Source organism: Macrobrachium nipponense, chromosome 45 (genome assembly GCF_015104395.2).
Source record: "Macrobrachium nipponense isolate FS-2020 chromosome 45, ASM1510439v2, whole genome shotgun sequence".
NCBI classification, from domain to species: Eukaryota; Metazoa; Arthropoda; class Malacostraca; order Decapoda; family Palaemonidae; genus Macrobrachium; species Macrobrachium nipponense.
This window is the reverse complement of record NC_061105.1, coordinates 4,031,714-4,056,192: the sequence shown is the minus strand read 5'-3', so window position 1 is coordinate 4,056,192 and position 24,479 is coordinate 4,031,714. Positions and strand designations below refer to the sequence as shown.

At 41.0% G+C, this 24,479-nt stretch overlaps 1 protein-coding gene across 4 annotated transcripts in view; it reads left to right on the top strand.

Moving 5' to 3' along the window:
- LOC135214309 (enhancer of mRNA-decapping protein 4-like) overlaps positions 1-24,479 on the top strand; it is a 57,280-nt gene that overhangs the window by 3,925 nt on the left and 28,876 nt on the right. For 3 of the 4 annotated variants that reach the window (XM_064248468.1, XM_064248471.1, XM_064248469.1), the window contains exons 6-13: positions 7,175-7,290; positions 9,843-9,965; positions 15,582-15,780; positions 16,203-16,446; positions 18,865-19,050; positions 19,323-19,516; positions 23,154-23,258; positions 23,437-23,670. In XM_064248468.1, coding sequence (XP_064104538.1) covers positions 7,175-7,290; positions 9,843-9,965; positions 15,582-15,780; positions 16,203-16,446; positions 18,865-19,050; positions 19,323-19,516; positions 23,154-23,258; positions 23,437-23,670 — 1,401 coding nt within the window. The remainder of the gene's footprint in view (positions 1-7,174; positions 7,291-9,842; positions 9,966-15,581; positions 15,781-16,202; positions 16,447-18,864; positions 19,051-19,322; positions 19,517-23,153; positions 23,259-23,436; positions 23,671-24,479) is intronic. The other variant, XM_064248470.1, reaches the window with a different exon arrangement.

Here is a 24,479-nt window from a genome sequence, read left to right as displayed (position 1 = left end):
TACATGCAACTTCCCCGGCAGATATATACTTAGCTGATTGACACCCTTGGTGGAGGGCAAGAGACAGTTACATACTAATTATTTTTGAATATAAAAACAGGGAAACAACATACGTTGTAGGTATATTAACAAAAAACAACCTTGGTTCCTACCTGATATGGAAGAAGACTTCATTGATACTGTCTATGAGTCTGCTTGCCATCAGAGTTACAGAGAGGATGAGACCTGCGACTGATAACCCTTTCGGATCATACCAATGGGGGCTTACCCGCTTACATGGTAGAGCCTTTTCTTGGATCGTACCAATGGGGGCTGACCCACTTACATGGCAGAACCTTGACCTGTATCATACCAACGGGGGCTAACCCTCTTACATGATAGAGCTTTAGGTATTTAAGACAACACAAGGAGCCTAACGACCAATCCCGATCACCTGACCACACTAACATGTTAGCACTACGATTTGAAAGGGGTCAACTCCTGCACCCTCTTTCAATCGACCAAAAAATGCACCAAACACCATTAAAAACCCCTAACTTAATAAACTAAAAAGGATTGGGTTCAGCTCCCTGTCCCAGCAACGAATCCGCAGATACATACGCTCCTAGAGTAAAGCACTTGTCGTACGTCACTTGAATGTCTCTCAAGTAATGAGCTGCAAAGACCGAATTGCATCTCCAAAAGGTCGACTCCACTAGAGTCTGTATAGACAAGTCTTGTGGAATGCCAAAGAGGTAGCGACTGCTCTTACCTCGTGAGCTTTAACTCTAAGGAGGTCCAGTTGTTCTTCTTTACACTGTAAATGGGCTTCCTTGATTACGTCTCTGATGAAGAACGCCTGAGCATTTTTAGAGATCTGCCTTCTGGGATCTCTCACTGAGCACCATAAACTTTCCTTACTCCCCCGTAGTTCGTTCTTCCTTTCTATGTAGAACTTAAGGCTTCTCACTGGGCACAGAGCCCTTTCCAGCTCTGTTCCTACAAGCGAAGAAAGTCCTTTTACTTCGAATGTTCGAGGCCAAGGTTTCGAAGGGTTCTCATTCTTCGCCAAAAACATTGGTTTGAAGGAACAGAACGCCGAGTCGTTCCTAAAGCCAACATTATGTTCTAAGGCTTGTAGCTCACTTACTCTTTTCGCTGAAGCCAGCGCGACCAAGAATAAAGACTTCCTTGTCAGGTCTCTGAACGTAGCCTTACCGGGAGGTTCGAATTTTGAGGTCATTAAGTACTTTAGGACCACATCTAAGTTCCAATTAGGTGCTCTAATCCCTCTGTTCTTTGACGTCTCGAAGGATCTTATCAGGTCATGCAAATCTTTGTCTTCCCCAATGTTAAGGCCTCTATGCCTGAAGACTGAAGATAGCATACTCTTATATCCCTTAATTGTAGAGACTACTAAATTACATTTCTCCTTCAAATACAGGAGGAAATCGGCTATATCTGTCACAGAGGTACTGGAAGAGGATATCTTCTGAGCTCTACACCATCTGCGAAACACATCCCACTTCGACTGGTAGACTCGAATAGTAGATGGTCTTCTCGCTCTTGCGATAGCTTTCGCAGCTTCTCGAGAAAAGCCTCTCGTTCTGACAAGTCCTTCGATAGTCTGAAGGCAGTCAGAGCGAGAGCGGGTAGGTTTTTGTGATACCTGTCGAAGTGGGGTTGTTCTGAGAAGATCGCTCCTGTTTGGGAGAGATCTCGGAAAGTCTACCATCCATCCCAGTACCTCTGTGTACCAGTTTTGTGAAGGCCAGAACGGGGCTATGAGGGTCAGTTTGGCTCCCTCTGCTGCTGCAAACTTCCTTACCACTTCCGATAATATCTTGAACGGAGGAAAAGCATACCCGTCTATTCCGGCCCAATCGAGGAGAAGGGAGTCCACCGCAATCGCCCTTGGGTCGGCGATCGGGGAGCAGTAACTTTCCAGCCTGTTGTTCCAATGGGTGGCAAAAAGATCTATATTTGATCTCCCCCAGAGGTTCCATAGTCTGTTGCATACTTCCTGATGCAACGTCCATTCTGTAGGAAAGTACTTGGTCTCTCCTGCTCAGAAGGTCGGCTCGTACATTTTTGTCCCTTGGATGAATCTTGTCCGGAGAGTGATTCTTCTCTCTTCTGCCCAAAGCAGTAGTCCCTTGCTTTCCTGTAAAAGGGAGAACGAGTGCGTCCCTGCTTCTTGATATAAGCTAGGGCTGTTGTGTTGTCCGAATTGATCTGCAGGACCGAACCTGCGATCTGAGCCTCGAAGTGTATGAGGGACAGTGAATCGCTGCTAATTCTTTCATATTGATGTGCCAGGACACCTGTTCTCCCTCCAGGTGCCTGACACTTCTCCTCGTCCCTAGAGTGGCTCCCCACCCCGCATCTGAGGCGTCGGAGTACAACACTAGCCGAGGGTTCGGAACGTGAAGGGATACTCCTTCGCTGATCCTGCACGGATTCATCCACCAACGCAGGTCCTCCTTTATCTCCTTCGTGATCTGGAAGGAATCGGACAGATTTTGAGATTTCTGATCCCAACGTTCTCTTAGATAGAACTGTAACGGCCTTAGGTGAAGCCTTCCTAGAGAAATGAACTGTTCCAACGAGGAAAGGGTCCCCAGAAGACTCATCCATTCCCTCGCGGAACATTGTTCTTTCTCTAGGAAGGTTGCTACTTTTTCCAAGCAGCGGTTCTGTCTTTCCTGTGATGGAAACACCTGAAAACCCCGAGAATCCATCCGAATCCCCAGATAAACAATGTTCTGCTGGGGAATCATCTGGGATTTCTCGAGGTTTACCAACAGTCCCAAGGACTGTGTTAACTCCAGTGTCAGTTTTAAGTCCTCCAGACATCTGACTCGCGACTGTTGCTCGTATCAGCCAGTCGTCTAGATACAAGGATATCCGAATCCCTTCGAGGTGAAGCCAGTGAGCCACATTTTTCATTAGTCCCGTGAAAACTTGGGGGGCTGTTGATAGTCCGAAGCATAGGGGCCGAAATTGAAAAAACTCTTCCTTGAGCCATAAATCTTTAGGTATTTCCTGGACGACGGGTGTATTGGTACGTGGAAATAAGCATCCTGCAGGTCCAGGGATACCATCCAGTCCCCTGGACGCAGGGCTGCTAACACCGAGGCTGTCGTCTCCATTGTGAACTTCCTCTTTGCTACGAACTCGTTCAGGGCGCTCACGTCCAGAACTGGCCTCCAACCTCCTGAGCTTCCAACCTCCTGAGCTCTTCGGAACTAAGAACAGGCGATTGTAAAACCCCTGGGAAGAGAGATCTCTTACTTCCTCTATGGCTTCCTTGTAAAGCATCTGCTCCACGAGATGTAGAAGGGCTTGTTTCTTGACAGATTCCTTGTAATTTGCTGTTAACTCCCTGGAGTTGTCGTTAAGGAGGTTTTTCCCTGAAGGGATTAAATATCCTTTCTTTAGGATGGATAGGGACCAGGCATCGGCACCTTTCTGTGCCCAAGTTTCGTAAAAATCTGGAAGCCTGGCACCCACTTTTATCTGGAGGACCCCCACCCCCGTCTCACTGGGTTTTGCGAACGGCCTTCGAGAAGACCTTCCTCTCTTCTCCAGGTCGTCTACTTCTAAGAGAAGCTCTTGATGCAGACCTTCCTCGAAAGGGCTGCTGGAAGGGAACTTTCTCCTTTTTTGCCAGCGGCACAGCAGGCTTTAGCCTCTTCGCTGACTGGGCCAGCAGGTCCTGTGTGGCCTTTTCTGAAAGCGTCTTAGAAATGTCCCTCACTATGTCCTGAGGAAACAGGTGACTAGAGAGGGGCGTGTATAAAAGGGAGGATCTCTGCAGAGGAGAAACAGATTTCGTTAAGAAGGAGCTAAACACTGCCCTCTTCTTCAAAATACAGGATCCAAAAAGGGATGCCACTTCATTTGGAGCCATCCATAACCGCCTTTGTCTAGGAAGGTTAAAACACTGCCCAACTCTTCCATGGAAACGAAGTCTGGTTCTTGCGACTTCTTGGCTAAAGCTCCCAAGGCCCAGTCCATGAAGTTAAAGACTTCGAGAGTCTTGAAGAGGCCCTTGATGAGATGATCCACCTCACACATTCCCCAAGAGGCTTTTGCCGAGTGTAGAGAGCGTTCTTTTCTGACGCATCTACAAGAGCGGAAAAATCCGCATCAGAGGACGAAGGGAGACCCAGGCCCATTGGTTCCTTGGTATCATACCACATCCCTGGTTTCCCTGTCAACTTAGAGGGAGGACAAGAAAATACTGTCTTACCCGCTTCTTTCTTAGCCCTGAGCCAGTTCTCGAGACTCTTCAGAGACTTTCTCATAGAAAAAAGAGTAGGGGTCATCTTAACGAATGAGGAGGCCTTCGACATTTTCGTACTGGATAATAACGATCCTGGCGAAGGGGGATCCGACTGGCGTAGTGAGTCTCCAAACACCTGCAGCAACAGAGAAGCAAGTCTCTTATAGTCTGAAACTCCTGCATCTTTGGCTATCTCTTCATCCGATACTTCTTCCAAAAGTGATGCGGGAGAAGAGGCTTTTCCTAAAAGAGGAGACCGATCCTTTGAAGGAAGTCTTTTCCTTTCTTCCTTACTCCTATCATCCTTCCTGTACGAGTCCTGGAGTTTCTCTATACTCGGACTTCTGATCTGCTCCTTGCGTCTGCTAGGAGAGGCGCTTGCGTCCTGAATCAGGCGCCTGTGAGGCGAAGAACGCCTGCTAGGCGAAAATAGAACATCCTGTTCCTGGCGCCAAGAAGGAGACGCGTTGCGTCCTGGTGAGAGCGCCTAGGCCAAGAACGGCGAGGCGACTTGCGTCCTGGTGAGGCTGCCTGGTCCAAGAAGGAGAGGCATTTGCGTCCTGATGAGGACGCCTAGAAGGCGAAATGCGCCAGCGAGGAGAAAGGAGAACCCTTTGTTCCCGTCGTCCATGAGGGGAGACGTTTGCGTCCTGTTGACTGCGTCTAGCAGGCGAATAACTCCTTTTTCCTTTGCGTCTTTCCGGAGAGGAGCTAGAATCTCTCCTACTCCTCCTAGGAGGAGAAGAAAACTTGTCCAATCTTCGGGGCCTATTCGGCGAAACTTGCGTCCTTCGGAAAATGTCTCGAGGACGAACGAGCGCTCCTTTCTTCTAGCGGAGCTCTAAATAGAGAGGGACTCTCTTCTCTCCTGGAGCTCTTAGTCGAACGAATTCTCTCACGAGAAATTCGCGAATCAGGCTCCTGATGCTTGCCATGGGAGGGCAAAAAACTCTTCTCTAGTCAAACTCCTGGGAGAACTCTTGCTCGTAGGGCGTTTCCGATTTTTGTCATATACGACTGAAGAAGGTCTCGCTGGGGACGAAAACCTTTCAGGCGAGGAGCGTCTGCTAAACGCCAGGACGCTTACTCTCTGACTCTCTCCTTAACGGAACTCTTGATGGGAAGAGAAATGTCTTTCTTCCTAGAAGAGCCTTCAGAAAGAACTCCCACTAAGGCGACAACTGCTGTTGGAGTCCTACCAAGACTTCCTTTGTCTTGTGTGATAAGTCTTCCGGAGACGAGTCAGGAGTTCTCATGGTCTCTCTTCTTACGAGCAGGCGAATAATCCGGAAAAGGAAAACTCCGGACTGGAACGTAACGCTTCGCTATTTGGCGTCTTCCAGGATCTCTTAAGAGGACGCGATTTAGCGGAAGAACTCCATCCCCTTCTGGGAGACGAAGAGTCTGAGTCCGAAAAGCACTTCCTCAGGACGCTTTTGCAGTAGCTATCCTTGGCAGCCTGGGAAGCGGCTACAGGATTGCCGAAGGGACGCCTGACCGTTGGGAATACTCTACATCCCCCTTGCGGCTTTCGACATTCCTCCTCCTTGGTCATGGGAGTCTGAAAGAGGTTCTAGGCCTAGGAGCAATGCGGAGTCGGTCAGACCTCCACTTCACTGGGGACACTGCACAAATCACTGCACACATCACTGCGCTTGCCTGTCTCCTTCATCGCTTGCAGTTGCGTTTTTCAAGCTGATTATTGAGGCTCTCATTGCAGCCATTTCCGTAGACGCATCTACAGGTTCGCTACTGGGGAAGGGGCTGAAGCCAAACTATGAGCAGGAGAAATACTATGAAAGTTAGGAGCTACTTCCTGTTCATTAGAGCAGGATCTACTTGAGCTTCTGATGGAAGCCCTCCTAACCCTATCTTTCTCAAGTTTCCTTACATAAGAAGCCAAGGTCTTCCATTCCACTTCCGTTAAGCTCTCACATTCCAGACAGGTGTTAGTCTCAGAACAATCATTCCCCCTACATTTTTTACAAACTGTGTGAGGATCCACCGAAGCTTTCGGTAGCCTCACCTTACATACCTCTTTCGCACACACCCTAAATACAGGTGCCACGTCAGACATTTTAAAGAGAATCCAATTCCAAATCCAAAAACAGTCCACGATAAGCGTATGCCAAAACCAAAGATCAAAGTACATCACCAAAAGACAGATAGATAATCCTCGGCCAACGAGAAAAGAATTCCAATGCAGGAGGTACCAACAACGATGTTGTTGCTACCGGCGACAGAAAAATTCTGGTTAGAAAACGGGAATGGTTCCTATTCCCGCCACCCAGCGGCGGGAGTGGGCTGGTCACCTGACCTACCTGTCGCGTGTGCCGCGAGTTTTGAATTCTGTCGGGACGTCAGAGACTATAGCTAAGTATATATCTGCCGGGGAAGTTGCATGTACAAAATTTTGTTTTACACATCATATCTTGGACCCGGTTGGGGAGAGGAAACACTTCCAATCTTAATGTCTTCTGTTTTCCATCATTCCACTCCTGCACATCTTTGTTGTTCTTCAAAAATTGTGATCCAGGCGATTCATGATTAATGGGTTTGTAATAAACAAATGGTGAATGTTGATAACGAAATCATTTGTTCATTGTAACCCAGTAATTGATATACTGTACTTTATTTAGTACCTTCCACAATCTCAGCTTTTGAGATACTTGTAAAAGAATGAGGACCAGTTGGTGGAGCTGGAGAACTGTTACACTTGTGCAGGAGTAAGGTTTTTAATAATTAAAATGACATGTACTTATAGATACTTAATTGATTTTGGGTTTTATTCTCAGAATGCCTTCACGAATCATTCCTCATCTCACAGAACTAAAGAAAGAGTTAATTGTTTGTTGTAAAATATTTTATATATAGCACAAAGTAATGAGGAAACTTGTCTTGTTGTAGGTGTACATGGCTGACGAAGAAGGCTCACCTCGCTGCTTACACAAATGGAATCCCCACGATGGCAAACCCCTGTCAGCACTGTTCTTCCTTGACAACCACAAACGGCATTCTCCAGAGTGAGTACTATCCTCATTATGAGAATTGTTGTCCGTAATGCATGAAATTTCTGTGTTGCATTTGATTAGTTTCCTAATAATTGAGATGAAAATGTTACTAAAGCTTGTTGGTTCTGATCCTCCCAGGTAGTTAGCTATTTATTTTCCCATAAGACTTTCTTTTGTGTATATCTTTCTGTCAATCAACTATAGCACAGCAGTTAAACCTTGCTTTCAATGATTTAGAAAGTTATTTTACTAGTACAGTAGTATACTGTAGGCTTTTATTAGAAGTAATGTAGAATTTTTTATGTTATTGTAACCATGATCAGATTGGCAGTTCTACCTTTCACTGGTGTTTACATTCAGTTTAGTTGTAGTCCCCAACACCCAACACTTTTTGTATGTTGAGAGGAATCAGTGCTTGCATCCAATTTTTCCTTTAACTGTTTTCAGTAGTATTTGTGTTTGGCTGTCACTTGTTAAGTGAGCTTGACAGTTTTGGGGGAAGGTAATGTATATGGGGAAGTATTCGATGATTGAATGTAGTGGTACATACTTGTAAACTTTATTTATGTATATGTTTAAATTAATTCCTTTGGAAGTAATGATAAATTTCCTAAATATTCTGGTGTTGTTTTACATTGTACATTGATTTTCTTCTTTTTCTCACGTTGTTTTATAAATTGTGCCTGAGATATATATGATTATTTGTTAAAGATGAATTTTTTTGGATATATGACTAGCTATTTTAGCACAGTATTAATTTTGTCTAATTGCATTCTCAAGAATTGATAAAATGGCTCCTAATTTTAACTTTAATGATTGAAGTTACAAATAATTAGTCGCAGTTTTTATCAGTGGGTATTTGAGAGCATAAGTAGCTGTGAGCAATTATATTTTTTTGATGATTCGATGTCCTCTATGAGTTTTTAGGTCTGTATCTTGTGTGGAAACATAAGAAGTGTAGTAGTATTTCCCATCAGGAAGATTGTAGAGATTGGTTTGAATTCCTTTTCATTCAAAATCAAATTATGTTCCAGAAATGTGCATATATTTTCAAGAAATGTGATAGTTCTATGAACTGCTGCACTAAATCCCTTGCTGATTCTGCTTTCAATAACCTTATGCTCCTCAATTGCTTTATGCATCTTTGTCCCAGTTGTATTTTGAATTCTAAAGGGTATGTCAACTGTCTTGGGTGTTTCCTTGTTTAAGCATACTTCGGCAGGAAAAGAGGGAAAATCCATTTTTGAAATGAACCTTACCTCTCCGTTATACATCATTTGGTTTGGTCTTGAGACAGTATTTGGGAGAGTATACATGTTAATAAATAATAGGGCTTTTACAAAGCAAAGGGTACCGTACCGCTAGGTCTTGAGTGACGACCGTAGCAGGTGTATCGGAAAAGTTGGAGATAACTATTGGTGTTCATCAAGGATCAGCACGTAGCCCTTTGCTGTTGATCATAGTAACGGAGGCGGCTATGATAGAATGCAGTAAATGAGGCCCCCTAGGAGTAGATGGCCTTGTCTTTTTATTATGGAATCCTTGATTGCCTTCCTATTACTATTCCATTCTGGGAAAGTTGATAATGAAGTTTTTTAATAGCCATATTTATATACACTCTCAAGGTGAACAACTTGCGTTGATCTTCAAGACCATCATTTCAGTCTCCCCTTCTATAGTGTGAGGGTAGTCCCTAAGTACTTGAACCTTTTCTTCCCTTGTTTTAGTGCTCATTTCTCTGCTTTGCTGAATGCATTATGATCGTTCAAACTACATTATCACACCACCTTGAGCACTGCATATTGTAGAGGACCTCTTCTGTTCTTTAAACTTCTGATATGTTTATTAGGGTTGACATCATTTCCCTGAATTGTCCTGGCCACTCATGTATTTTTAATTTTGATCAAGGTTTCATATTAGTTTTTTAAGTTTTGTTTTGAAAAGTAAATAAACATCAGAAACCTTCCTTTTATTTGTAAAAATACATATGGTTAAACATTCATTCTTATCACCTTTGGGCAGAAATATGGGTCTCTTCTATCTTCCACAATTTATTTTTTAGTAACCCAAAGAGTTTATTTTAACTTGTCATGCAAGGACAAAACCATCAATAAGAAGGCATCATTCTACGTTTTGGAATAATTGAAATGCTTTTACATACCACTGTCTTGACAGACAATATTCAGACCAATGTTGGAAACCAACCAAACAGTCTGTTTAGGTCATTAGTATTCAGGCATATACAGGCTTAACATTTTGGTTGAATTAACATTTAATTTTATGGATGAGGGCAACATTTGATGAGAATGTAGAACACACTTTTTTTATTACTGTACAAGTAGTCTTATTTGGTAAAGGGCTCATTACATATTTGGTGCTAATTTTTCCACCTCTGTAACTGTCTAAAGGAGATTAGGACTTCTCAGCTTTATAAATCAGTGGTAAATTTTTAACAAAATCAGTCTCATCTGTTTGATAAGCACCATGGTTCATGAATTTGATGATAACATCACTTTAGAATGTTGGGTTTATAACCTGTGTGTGCTTACTATGACATGTTTTAGGCTTGCTTGCAAGGCTGGAGGAGCTTTCTCTACTAATGGAGGAAGGGGGAATTTTGGTTGTAGAGCTGAAAATAAAAACTCACCAAGTGGGTCTTCGAATGTGCTCAGTTCTGTCTCGGGCAGGTAAGCTGTCTTGGCCAGAGGTTCATATTTTCACTGTTTAATGCTTTGGAAGTGAAGAATGTGCTTTTGGGAATGAACTGGTTGCCCATTTGTGAATACTATTGGCTTGTTGCTCTTGCTTGCCTTAATGGAAATGACTTCATCGTCCTTGAGAAAAGTTTCGGGGAGTACCCTGTTTGCTTGAGGACTGTTATGTACGACCTTTTATTTGTACACTTTGCTTTGTGTCTGCTTTTATGTACATTTAGTTAAGTTTCTCACTTTATTTTATAGACGTTAAGCAGCTACAGATGAACACTGTGGCGCAATCACATAGTTTTATGTATAAAATATTCCACGATATGGATAGATGTTGACAGTCAGAATTAAGGTTCTTTAGGAAGCTATATTGTAAAAGCTATATGTACTAATATATATTTTTCATAACTGCACATGGGGGAGAGAAAAATATGAAGAAATAGTCATTGAAGTATGGTGCTGTTAGTAAGCGTAAAGTATGGAACAGGATGAGAGAGATGGAATTTCAAAATCTAGTTAATTGGAGAGTTAGAAGCAACAAAGTACATTAAGTCAAATGGTCGTACTTGAAAGTTTTCAGATCTCTTACAGCAAACAGCAATTCCATAGGTATCCTGCATTTAGTTACAGCACTGTAAGCACCGTTAAACCCCTGTTAATGGTGCTTACAACAAGAATAGGTATCTAGTTACAGCGCCATTGAATCCCGATAAGTTGGGGACTGCCTGTAGTTCCTAACCTAAACTAACCTGTAGCTCACATTTAACTTTCAGTTGAAGAGTTTTATCTAATCTAAAAATATAAGATATCAAAATTTGTAGCATAGCAAGATTAATAATAATAAGATAGCTGAGAAGTTTGGTAAGATTAGCTCTGTTGATATGAGGTGGTACTGTAGAACAAAATAGATGTGAAAAGTAGAATTTAGACTTACTGTGCAGTGAACTCACAACATTAGGAGAGACCTTTCTTGACATAACATCAAAAGAGAATGTCTTACAGTAGACCATCTTGTAAATTATCCAGTGGATTATATGCAAGTGTCATTTGTAAACATCTTAATGCAGTCCAAACTTTGTTTTGTGATGCAGTATGTCAAACCACATTCACACCAAGAGTAATTGTTACCCACTAAACTAACATTTTCACTTTACGTATTTTAATTTTATTAATATCAGCATAGAACTAGATCGTCATGAGGTTGATTGAGACATTAATCCATGCATATCCTTAGAAATTGTATGTAGTAGTCTGCTGTGTATTGGGTTGCAGGGAATTCCAGAAAATGATTGAGACTTTAGGCAGAGAATGGAGAGAATTTGCAAGATATCTAAACCTATAGGGGAAAGTTGACATGAAAATGCGAATGCTGCCGATGGTGTAGTGTACAGACATAGTACTTTTGAAAGTGGCTCTTTTTTATTTTTTGCATACATAAATCCTTCAATATTTTCCTCTTTTATTTCTTTAACAAGATCAGATTGCTCCTTAGGTAAAAGATTCAAGCAGTCAGGCGAGTAACTGGATTGTCCTGTCATGAAGCCAAGAACTGTATTGTACATTTCTATATTTTTTTTTTTATTCATGTAGATATCAAATAAACTAAAAGTGTTTTATCATTCTTAAAATGAGAAGGAACTTTAAGCAGTGTGATAATGAACTGTCGAGTTTTGCATTTTTGTAATTTGCTTTTTAGTAATTGATAATGTATATGTACAAGCATTTACAAACATTGTGTTTTGACATGATTTTTCTAGTATTTTATGTTTTTGGGTGCCTATGTTTTTATTAATTTTTTATTTTTTTTATTTAGATATGTTCACTTACATTTTAGGCATTAATATGATAGATTTTTGAGTGCCTGACCATGCCTCATGTACCCTACAAAATGTGAATGAAGCAAGCCTTGCCTGAATCAATGCAGAACTTAACAATCATTCTTTTTACATTTAGTTGTATTTTCACACATTTTATGGAGGAATAATTTAAGCTGAAGGTTTACTATTGACTTCAGCAGATGCAGTTTGCTGTTGTCATATAGAGTATGAGAGGGTCTTAGAGGAGTTGCCATAATTACTGTTTAAGAGGTACTTACTGACATGTCATATGGTAAAACAATGCTGTATGTATATGATGTTTTATGGTGTGTGGTCCTGATAAAGTTCTTCTGCTTCCTCTTGTCCTTGTATTTTCATTGTGGAATTCATTACGGACTTTTTTTTTTTTTTTTTTTTTTTTTTTTTTTTTTTTTTTTTTTTTTTTTTTTTTTTTTTTTTTGTAGGTTACAGATACAAAACAACACATTGTAGAACCGTTGAATATGATACTCTGTATGCCTTGTACTTATTTTTTTATAAACTGCATGTACAAAACATAAACATTCAGTTAAAACTAACTATTTAGATTGAGCAGTAAATTTATAGCAGTGGTCAACATTTGGAACATTTTGTCAAAACCTCTTTATGAAAATGGAAAAGTGTTAGGTAAGCTCACTCTTGTTGTGAGTGCACTGTATTTCAGAAGTCCTAAAGTAATGTTCAAGAGAGATTGGTGTTCACCGTGAAGGAAATAACAGATTTTAGAAGTCCTAAAATAATGTTCAAGAGAGAGTGGTGTTCACCATGAAAGAAATACATAACATGATTTGGATTCTGTGAGCACATAGTAAAAGCACCACAGAATTTAGCAGCTTGAATGTTTATCAATGTCCATACTTTGTAAATGTTTGGAGACAATTTTGAGGCTGACCTCCTATTTGAAAGGTGCTGATGAGTTAGGGATAATGTGTCTTGAAGGTAGGCCTTTAAATGCTGTATAGATGTGATGGTTTTGCTGCATAAACACCTTAATGACAATGTTGAAATGCAGCCCCTAGCAATTTTAGTTTTATAGAATATGAAGATATTCTGTAGATCATACAGTGGAAGAGCTGTATTATTTCTTAATTTGCAGATTAATTAATCTGGAGCACATACCATTCATTTTATTCATTTATTTGTTTATTTATTACAGTTTTTTTGCATTTGGAAATGTACATAGTGATTGTTGTGTTCTTGCTCTGTGGAATTGTCAATACTGTCATGCGTAATGGCCTACGAAGGAGAGCACCCAAATAGATTATGAGGAATAATTCTCTTCGACTGCGATCATCATAAGGATTGCCCAGTATTAGATTAAGAGAAATATTGGTTTTCATTTTTCTAAGAAAGATTGTCTTTCTACTTTGCAAACAATCCCATATATATTGACAGTTATCAGCTGCGGGAGGAGAAGGTAAACCATTCCAGTGACAAAGTTACCGGAAGAGAACAAAAAGTCAGTGCCTTTTTAGAATGGGATCCAAGGTCTCTGAAAAGTGGGAGGCCCAGACTTCACTTCACTTCTCTCCCTCCTTATTTTGCTAGTATCATTATAGAGATGAATATTATTATTTTCTTCTACATTTGTCATGCTGTTCCATCGAAACTGGTAACTAGGTTTTTGTTATCGTTATTTTTGTCTCCAATGCCTTGTGATGCACATTTTTTGCTGAAGTCCTTCGACTTACCTTTCCTGTGGTTTCACTTCCACAAATCTCTGTTTTTACATCAGACGAAGATTAAAATCTTTGTGTGATATCCACATAGGTGGGAAAGCACTGAATATATACCAGCTCACCAGTTGATTTAATTCATCAGGTTTGTAGGAAATGTACCTAGGCTTGTCATGTCAACCTACTTGAGGATTTGAGATCTCTTACTTTTAAGATTGTGTTAGGCCTTGCTAAGAGTATATGGTTACTTTAGAAGCTGGCATATTGGGCAAAAAAAAAAAAATGTCAAGGAGGGGTTAGAAATCAGGAGTTTTATGGTAGATGTTCATCTAGGAGGCAAGTAGAATGCAAAGGGTAGGGGGTAGTACCATCAGTGAGAGCACTGTAGGCATCACTTAAAGTTCTTTGCAGCAACCCCTTCCCTTTCATTCCTTTTACTGTACTTCCAGTCACATTCTCTTTGTTCTATCTTGCTGTCCACCCTTTCCTAACAGTTGTTTCATAGTGCATCTCTGAGGTTTTCTTCCTGTTACACCTTTCAAACCATTCTACTCTCAATTTACCTTTCAGCACTGAATGACCTCGTAAGTCGCGGCACTAGGCCTTTGACCTAAATTCTATGTTGCGTCTCGAGGTAAAAATGATCTTGAATAGGTTACCTGTAGATACGTACAGGGTCCCTTCTAGACTAGTGGGAGCATCATCCTTCTATGTTGTTTTGCTCATTGCAAGTGTGTTCTGTCCTCTTTGTGCCATACCCAAGTGTATTTTTATTGTTTTTATTGTATAAAGGATTAGTTTATCCAGACCTCTAAGCCTAATAAAGGCTCTTCTCTGGCTGGTGTAACCAATAGGATTGTATCTATGCAACAAAGGCTTTGTAAAAAAAAATATATTAGATTTAAATAGCAGAATCATTGAAAGCAGGTAAAAACAATTGTTTTTGCATGCTGAATTAGTCCCATAACAATATACTGTCAGCTTGTTTCAAAGTGTTGCATGATTTTGTGTCACCCATAACTTGAAGGCAGTTTTAAAATTTTTTGTTTTGTAGTTTTAATTTCTTTTGTATTCACTGTAGTATTACTTGAGCTTTAAAACGATAGATGACTTGAGAATGTCAGTGTGGATACCATCGTACAGTATTTGTTAAAGATGTGCTTAGTCCCTGTAGTATATTGACTATAATTTCTCCTCCAAATGTAAACAGTCACGCAGGTTTTTTTTATATGCCAAGTAGTATAATTTGATAACTTATCATCAAGATTTTAGGAGATTCACTATTATGCTGCAATGGTAGTTTTTGTTGTACCATCAGCCAATAACCAGGGACTGCCTGCACAGTGGACCCCCCATATTCGCGTTCTCCGGATTCACGAACTCGCACATTCACGGATTTCTCTCTGGAACATTTCCCCACATCATTTGCAAAAAATTTGCCTATTCGCAGTATTTTTCTATGAGAAATATCCACAAATTCCTGGTTTTTTTATCAGTTTCATCATAAAATGCCCCTTTTTTGATAAAACTATTAAAAAAACAGGTATAAACATTTTTAGTGGGTTTTTCTTGAGCTTAATTAAAAAAATAAAAGGTTTTGAGCATTTTTATAGAGGTTCCAACTATTCAGGGGGAGGGGGGGGTGTTCTAGTACGCATCCCCCGCGAATAGGGGGACCCACCGTGGTTTCATCTTCGTAAGTGTCATGTCTGCAGCAGTGAGATGTATCGTCCTTGTCATGCGTCAGAAAATTTTGCCGTGTAAATAACAGGGTACTCAAGTAAGCCAGCAACCTCTTTCCACTTCTTCAAGTCTGTTGTAATTCTTTCTCCAAGTGCCTTCTACAATCTGGTGTGTGTTCTTCCTCTCTACTTGTAACCAAGGTGTTTCAGAGAGATGCTCGTGATTGCAATATGTAATGGAAATCATGAATATTAAATGTCTTAGAGAGGGATGAGGAGGAACTTGTTTATTACATGCCAGAAATTTTCTTCCTGTCCCCATTTTTCATGTTCCACCCTTCGCAGATGATTAATGAATAATGAATCATTATCTTGTATTTTCAGGGTACAGTTTTGGAAATATGCTGTGACGGGTGCGAGCAACAACTCTGAGCTCAAAGTTTGGTCGTGCGAGTCTTGGCAGTGCCATCAGACGCTCAGGTTCATCCCAGCGCAGAGGGAGGCACCACCACCTTCTTTTGCCTTTAAAGCTGCAATGGATCCATCAGCCAATTTTCTGCTGCTCTCCGATATACACAGAAGAGTAAGTAAAAGAAAGCAAGCCTTTTTGTAGTAATGAATAAGACTTGCTGTGCTTAACCACAAGTTATTAATTAAGCGGGGGATTCTGCCCAACTTTTTAAGTTTACGTCCAGATTTCATCTGTTCGTGCATAATTCGTTTGCTTTTATAAAAAAAAAATATATCAAGTGTTTAGGTGAAAAATTTTGACTGTCAATTGAGAAGACAAAAACGTAACATATTGAATATAAGTTGCACTGAAAATAGGGGTCAAATAAAATGGCAAAGAACCTTTAGTAATAGTTATTAGTCAAAGGCTCATGGTACACATTATTCATTATGGGCAGTTTGACTTTGAGATGTAATTGATGTTTAAATCTTTGTTAAGAAATGTCCATAAAAGATGTCCATCATGGAGAAAACCTGACAAACTTTATCCTTCAGGTGATGTATGTGATCGCTATAAGCCAGGATGGAAACAGCACAGTGGGTGGCGTCAGCAGTGGACTACGAGCAAGTCCGGGCATTAAAAATGGCAGCGGAAGTAGTGGTAGCGCACGTATGGTTTCCATCACAGAATTGCCAGTGCAGTATCCTGCTCTATCTTTAGCAGTCACCGATGCAGCGTGGAAGCCCTATAAACGCTGGAAACATGACCACGCCCATGACCATGCTCATAATATACTTGGTGAGTTAGTTAGGATATTAACCCTCTTACGCCGACTGGACGTATTTTACGTCGACATTTTTTGTCTCCCGTGTGCCGACTGGACGTATTTTACGTCGACTTACAAAAGTTCTTTTTAAAATTTGCGGAAAAATACTTATAGGCCTACCAGCCTAAAACTTTTGAATCACACGCCTTGGGGGATGCTGGGAGTTCACGGATCAAGGTGTTGTTTTGTTTACAATCGTTACGCAGGCGCGCAAGCGAGAATTTCTTTCTTGCCGCACTAAAAAGTATCTGTGACACATCTTGGAAATTTTTTCGTCACTTTGACATAATTTTTGTACCATTGTAAATTAGCCGTTACATGAAGTATTATATATGAAAATGTGCGCATTTTTATGTAGAATACAACAATAAAATACTCATGATTGTAGCTTTTATCAGTTTTGAGATATTTTCATATAAATAACGATAATTGCCAAAATTTCAACCTTTGGTCAACTTTGACTCTACCGAAATGGTCGAAAAACTCAATTGTAAGCTAAAACGCTTATATTTTAGTAATATTCAATCATTTACCTTAATTTTGCAACTAATTGGAAGTCTCTAGCACAATATTTCGATTTATGGTGAATTTATGAAAAAACTTTTTCCTTATGTCCGCCCGGTAACTCTTCCGAAAAAAATCTTACATGTGATTGTGGTAATGTTTGCACCATTTTAAAATTAGCCGTTATATAAAGTTTTATATATGGAAATGTGCGCAATTTCATGCACAATACAACTAAAAACAACCCATGGTTGTAGCTTTTATTAGTTTTGAGATATTTCCATATAAATAACGATAATTGCCAAAATTTCAACCTTCGGTCAACTTTGACTCTACCGAAATGGTCGAAAAACGCAATTGTAAGCTAAAACGCTTATATTCTAGTAATATTCAAGCATTAACCTTCATTTTGCAACCAATTGGAAGTCTCTAGCACAATATTTCGATTTATGGTGAATTTATGAAAAAAATAACATTTTCTTTACGTCCGAAAAAATCATACGTGCGTTTGTGGTAATGTTTGCACCATTTTAAATTAGCCGTTACATAAAGTTTTTTATATGAAAATGTGTGCAATTTCATGTAGAATACAACAATAAATAATTGAAGGTTGTAGCTTTTCTCATTTTTGAAATATTTGCATATAAATCACGATAAATAGAAAAAAAAACATTTTCGGTCAACTTTGACTCTACCGAAATGGTCGAAAAACGCAATTGTAAGCTAAAACTCTTACAGTCTAGTAATATTCAGTCATTTATCTTCATCTTGAAACAAATTCGAAGTCTCAAGCAAAATATTTAGATTTATGGTGAATTTAAAAAAAAATCTTTCCTTCCCTCCGCGCGCGGATTCTGCGCCACAAATCTCCAAAATACGTACGTCCCATTCTCGGAATATTTGCTCCGTTTCATATTAGGCATTTCATAGAGTTTTATATATGGAAATGTGCGCAATTTCATGTAGAATAAAACGAAAAATATTTGAAGGTTGTAGCTTTTCTTATTTTAGAAATAATTGCATATAAAAAATATATATATAAAAAAATTCAACATTCGGTCAACTTTAACTCGTCAGATATAGTCGAAAACTGTAATTGTAAGCTAATACTCTTACAGTATAGTAATATTCAATCATTTGTCTTCATTTTGAAAGAAATTGGAAGTCTCTAGGACAATATTTAGATTTATGGTGAATTTTTGAAAAAAATAATTGTTTATGTCCGAGCGTTACGAATTCATGCATTATTTTGTGATAATATTTTTTCTGTGTTGCTTTTATCGTTTTACAATGTGTTATATACCAAAATGATCGCAATTTAGTGTACATTACAACAACAACAAAAAGTAACTTGTTACCTTTAACCGTTTTGCGCACAGCGCGATTTGAATACAATTATATATGAAATTTCGTTTTTGCGCTATCATATATTGCATTATTTATATGTGATAATGATAATTTTTTTCATTTCTGATGGTTGCCTACTAAACTTCAGGCAGTGACAAAAAAGGAGCCAAAAATTAACTCTTAATCTTGAAAACTAAGCGCGCTGTGATTTTTTGAAAAAAAAAAATTTTCCGCTTCCGTGCTCACTCCGAAATGCCTCCGGCATACTGGAGACAATTTTTTATTTACCGCTCCGGCGTAAGAGGGTTAATGATTTATCACAATTTGCTTGGGAAGTCATTTAGGAGGTGCTCACCTAATAGCTGTAAAGCTGTTGCTTTGATTGAGAGCCTGTTAATGTATAGAAAGAAGATGAGATGGTATGGGGTATGTTCGAAAACATTTATGTTTGTTTGGGGGGTTAAACCTTTTAAGAAGCATAGAGTTATTTTTTTTATTATGGTTTAATCCATTGACAACTACTATTTTCACTGTTGCAGACGATGGAGATGACGATGATGGCGATAGTTTTGACGTAGTGGGAGGTGTTGTGGTTCGCTGTGTTTTGATCAATACCAAATCTCTCCAGGAAGCAACCATGCGTTTCCAGCCTGCCATGGCAGTCACTGCCCCTCCACCAAGCAGTGCTGGAGCCTTAGATTTAAGTGTCTCCCAGGATTCAATAGGTAAACTAAAATAAAAAAGCATTGTTTGATTGGTTTGGTATCAGTAGGACCTTTATTGATTTTTGCATGGTAATGTTTTGTCATTTCAAATTGGTTTGAATATGAAGTAATTTAATAAGAAAGTTAGAATCATACAGATTGCCAGAAAATTTCCAAAATAAAATAGACAAACTTAACATATATCCATTGGAAATGATGAATAATGTCTAATATTTTGTAATACAGTATATCATAATTTCCTTGCAGCAATAATAATAGTCATGTCTCCGCAGTTGTTCGAGATGGATTATCAGATCTTAGCCTAACCTTGAATTCAACGGTGTCAGAGGGGAACGGAACTGTCAACAGTTCCAGTGGAGGTGTAGAAAATCAGCCGCCACCTCCACCACCACCTGATGCATTGACGTCACCACAGAATTCGGCTTTGCCATCACAACAAAGTGCCCTCACTCCACCTGCTACGCAGGTGAGAACTTAACTCAATTCACTAGATAAGTTCCAGGTGGCCTTTTCAGTAGCGAGGGTTGTGTTAACTTTATCTTCTATGATTTTGGAGGGACAACTGCATATTTTAATTTGATGCAAACATAACTAACCATGTACACTCACATATCTCATTTTGTGCTAAGATAACAGTACAAAGTTCCTTCTTGTTTGTCAACAAAAATGTCTTTTGTTCATGAAACTTACCTGACAGATATATATATAGCTGTATTTTCTGAAGTCCGACAGAATTTCAAAACTCGCGGCACACACAGTGGGCGGCCAGGTGGTAGTACCCATTCCCGCCGCTGGGAGGCGGATATCAGGAACCATTCCCATTTTCTATTCATATTTTTTCTGTCGCCGGTGCTGTAAACAACTGTTTGCAGTACCTCCGCCTAGGATTTTTGGATTTACTCGTCATTTAAGTATCTGGATTGTCTTTTGGTATTGATTCTGGATTGTTGGATTGGCACGCGCAATAGTGGACTGTTTTTTTATCTCGACGTCCTGGGCAGGCTGCTCGGCGAGACGCTTGGGAGGATGCTCAGTAGGACGCTTTTGAGGACGCTCGGCAGGACACTTTCCAGGACGCTTCGGAGTACGCCAAGCAGGATGAGGACGTTCAGCAGGACGCTTGTGTGGACGCTCGGAGGGACGCTTTTCCTTATGATAAGGAGTTCATAAGCGCTCAGAAAGACGCTTTGGCTTCTAAACCTGGTCGCTCTTGTAAGAAGCATAAGGACACTTTAGATAGAAATAAGGCAGTCTCGGTCGTCTCTCAGGACGCTCAGCGCTGTCAAGACGCTCTGCCTCCTTCGAGCAGTAAGGACCGACGTAAGGACGGTCTCATGGAAGAAGCTTCTGCTTCCAAGCAGCGGAGATCTCTGATCAAGGCCAGACCCGCTGGGCGTATGCCCTCTCCGGATGGGCGGTCTCCTATTCCTCTTAGGGAAGAAGGAGAGTTGAGTAGTCCGGCGGACTCGATTGAAGAGGAACATCCTTCTGTTTCGTCCGTCTCGGATTACAGGGTACTCGTGCGGCTGTTACGTTCGTCTTTCGGAGACAAGTTTCAGCCTGCAGCTCCCAGGTCTCCACCCTCGCAGTTTTCGTCATCCAAGTCTTGTAAGACCCCGGAGTTTGTGGAGATGAAGACTTCTCTGTCCACCAAGAGGGCCTTCAAGAAACTACAGGATTGGATGGATCGAAGGAAGGATCAGGGCAAGTCAACTTTCGCCCTTCCTCCCTCTAGACTCAGTGGAAAAGGGGGCGTTTGGTACGAGACCAAGGGAGACGTGGGTGTGAGGATCCCTTCGTCAGCCCAAGGGGATTTCTCTAGCCTAGTAGATGCCCAGAGGAGGTCCCTTTTGTCTACAGCCAAGGTTTCTTGGACGCCTACTGAAACGGACCATCACTTGAAAGGACTTCTACGGACTCTCGAAGTTTTCAACTTTTTGGACTGGTGCTTGGGAGTCCTGGATTTGCAATCTAGAAGCCCGGACTCGCTCAGTCTGGGGGAGCTGTCCAGCGTGTTATCTTGCATGGACAAGGCCATCAGGGATGGTTCGGAAGAGTTAGTTTCGCACTTCGGAACGGCTTTCCTTAAGAAGAGAGCTCTTCTATGTAATTTTACCGCTAGATCGGTTACGCCCGCTCAGAAAGCAGAACTGCTCTTTTCTCCTCTTTCGAACCATCTCTTTCCCCAGACTATGGAGCCCCACTTCGAAAGGTATCATCAAAACCTCTCCGCTCTGGGTCTGACTGCGTTCAGACTATCGAAAAGTTGGCCAGAGCGAGAGGTTTTTCTAAAGCAGCTGCAAAAGCGATCGCCAATCGAAGTGGGCTTCCTTCAGGGCATGGTGTAGAAAGGAGGGAGTTTCCTCTTCCTCGACCTCTGTGAGCCAAATCGCCGATTTTCTGTTATTCTTGAGGAATGTACAGAAGTTGGCAGTCCCAACCATCAAGGGATACAAGAGTATGTTGTCAGCAGTTTTTCAGCACAGAGGCCTGGATCTCTCTGACAACAGAGATCTTCACGACCTCTTGAGATCGTTCGAGACCACGAAGATTCCTCAGGCGAGGCCGCCTTCATTGAACTTAGATGTGGTTCTTAGACTCTTGATGTCAAGTCCGTTCGAACCTCTTCATGCAGCGTCTCTTCGTAACTTGACAAAGAAGGCTCTTTTCCTAACTGCTCTGACGACGGCGAAGAGAGTTAGCGAAATCCAAGCTTTTAGTAACCAAGTGGGCTTCAAAGGAGACAACGCTGTCTGCTCTTTGAGTCCCACATTCTTGGCTAAAAACGAAAACCCGTCTAACCCTTGGCCCAAGAGCTTCGAGATAAAGGGTATGTCGAGTCTAGTGGGCCAAGAACCAGAGAGAGTCCTGTGCCCTGTCAGGGCTCTCAAGTTCTACGTTCATAGAACGAAAGAGGTATGAGGTCCCTCAGGTAATCTTTGGTGCTCTATGAAGAGACCTGAATTACCTTTATCGAAGAATGCTGTGGCTTTCTTTCTGAGGGATGTCATTAGAGAGGCTCATTCATCTTGCCAGAAGACTGATTTGAGCCTCTTGCGAGTGAAAGCTCACAAGGTCAGAGCTGTCGCTACCTCTCTTGCCTTCCAAAAGAACATGTCAATCAAGGACATCCTTGATGGCACCTTTTGGAGGAGCAATTCTGTATTCGCCTCACACTACTTAAGAGATGTGAGAATGATATACGAGGACTGTAGTTCTCTTGGACCTTACATTTCTGCAGACACAGTCTTGGGGGCTGGAGGTAGCTCTTTCCCTATCCCTTAGTTAGGAGTTAGGTTAGTTTTTTAATATGTTTTGTGTTTTTGGTTGTTGGTGAGATCTTGTGTGAAGATCTCCCATCCGTTAGGCTAACTTTCATGGGGTCTTTGTCTAGTTGGTCAGGTGGTGGTCAGTTGCTTCATAGCCCTCATATGTAAGGTACGATGGTCTAGTCACGTTGTGGTCACGTCCCCGTTGACAGAGCATCCAGAGCGCACCAGCACTACAGGTCTCCACCTGGCTGGCAACTCTGATTAAGCAGAAGCAGGCTTAAGTGACAGTAATCACGAAGTCTACTTTGCTAACAGGTGAGGAACCAAGATGTATATCATCTACTTAATTTAGTTTCCTAAAAATCCTATTCTGTCTCTTCCCACCATCCGAAGGTGGGATTCAGCTATATATATATCTGTCAGGTAAGTTTCATGAACAAAATGTTATTGTTATAATACAATTAAGTTTGTTCATACTTAACTGGCAGATAGATATATATAATTAAAGTGCCCACCCACCTCCCCTCAGGAGACAGTGACACTGATAAAATATGAATAGAAAATGGGAATAGTTCCTGATATCCGCCTCCCAGCGGCGGGAATGGGTACTACCACCTGGCCGCCCACTGCGTGTGCCGCGAGTTTTGAAATTCTGTCGGACTTCAGAAAATACAGCTATATGTATATCTGCCAGGTAAGTATGAACAAACTTAATTGTATTATAACAATAACATTTTCAAAGAATTACTCATTGAATTCTCTTCTCAACAAATATACTGTAGGCTAAGTTTGTTTTCTGCACTTCATAATGTTTTTGTGTTTCACTTTCAGCCTCCAATGAATTTATTGACACCTGACTCCTTCAGCTCTCCAAGAAAGCCAGAGGAATCTGAGATGACAGAAGATAATCCTGAAGAGGTGAAACGAGGCAATAAGGTGTGTGAAATGTGTTTGCCCTTTTGTAAATGTCGTTTGTTTGTTGAAAAAGAATGTGAGTTCCTATCTGCTCAAGGTCATGCAATAATGCTCTCTCACCCTAATTTGTTTCTTCCAGGTTTGATTAGCCTACCATTGTCTACTATTGCAATGTCACAATTTGAAGCCTCTTTTACAGGTTGTCACTCCAGTATCGAGCAAATACGACGCATCATTCAAAAGCGAATTCGAGAGCGCAGCTCTGTCACTTTTGTTGCGGTGCGGCTCGGGCACTCTCATGCCAGGGGGAGAAGCAGAAAATGGCAACGGGCTGAATATCTTAGGCTCTGTGGTCGCTGGAACGTCCAAGTCTCCGGTACCCACGCCCCTTCCTCCTCCGCCTTCTGAAACCCCTCCTCCACATGGTTTGAAGGTGAATTGAACTTAAATTTATTTTGTTAATTTGTGCCCATACACTTGCTTTTTATTTATTACCATTGTTTGGGTATTGCTTGTGTAATGTTAAGTTTTATTGTAGTGTCTTACCGAACAATTATAGAGCCGTGATTTCCACGAGCGGCAGGATACTAAATTCAAATTTAGCGCGTCGGCGTCGCCAACACTGGTGGTGATGACGTCATCTCCCTCCACTCGCGGGAGAACCAGGTACAACTGCCCAGGTGAATCCAATTCTTTTCCTGCCGGCGTCCGGTGAACATCGGTGGTCGGTGCGGTTGGATGACTTTCCTTCGCTTTTTTTCTTGTGGATTTGATCTTCGGAATTGGTGAATTACTCTTTTTTGGCGTTGTTGTTATTTTGCTTTTTATTTAGGCGTTGCCATGTCGGATTCTAGTCCGTCGGGAGTTAGGTTTTGCATCTCAGGATGTAAAACTAGATTATCCAAGTTAGAGTATGATTCTCACACTAAATGTGTTAAGTGTAGGGGACAGGTTTGTTCAGCAGATCGAACATGTAACGAGTGTAGTGATTGGACTGATTCTCAATGGAAGTTTTTTAGTTCATACTCGGAGAAATTAGCTAAAGACAGAATTAGAAAAGCAGCGCTTAGGGAAAGTAGACTTAGCTCTGCTTCGTCTTGCGATGCATCTGTTCCTTCTGTTTCTCCTCAAATTGTTATGTCTCCTTTAACTACACCTCCTATTCCTCCTACTAATCCCACTTCTCCGGCTTCCCGTGTAGTTTCTTCCGACACCATTGCCAGTCTGGAATCGAGGTTAGAT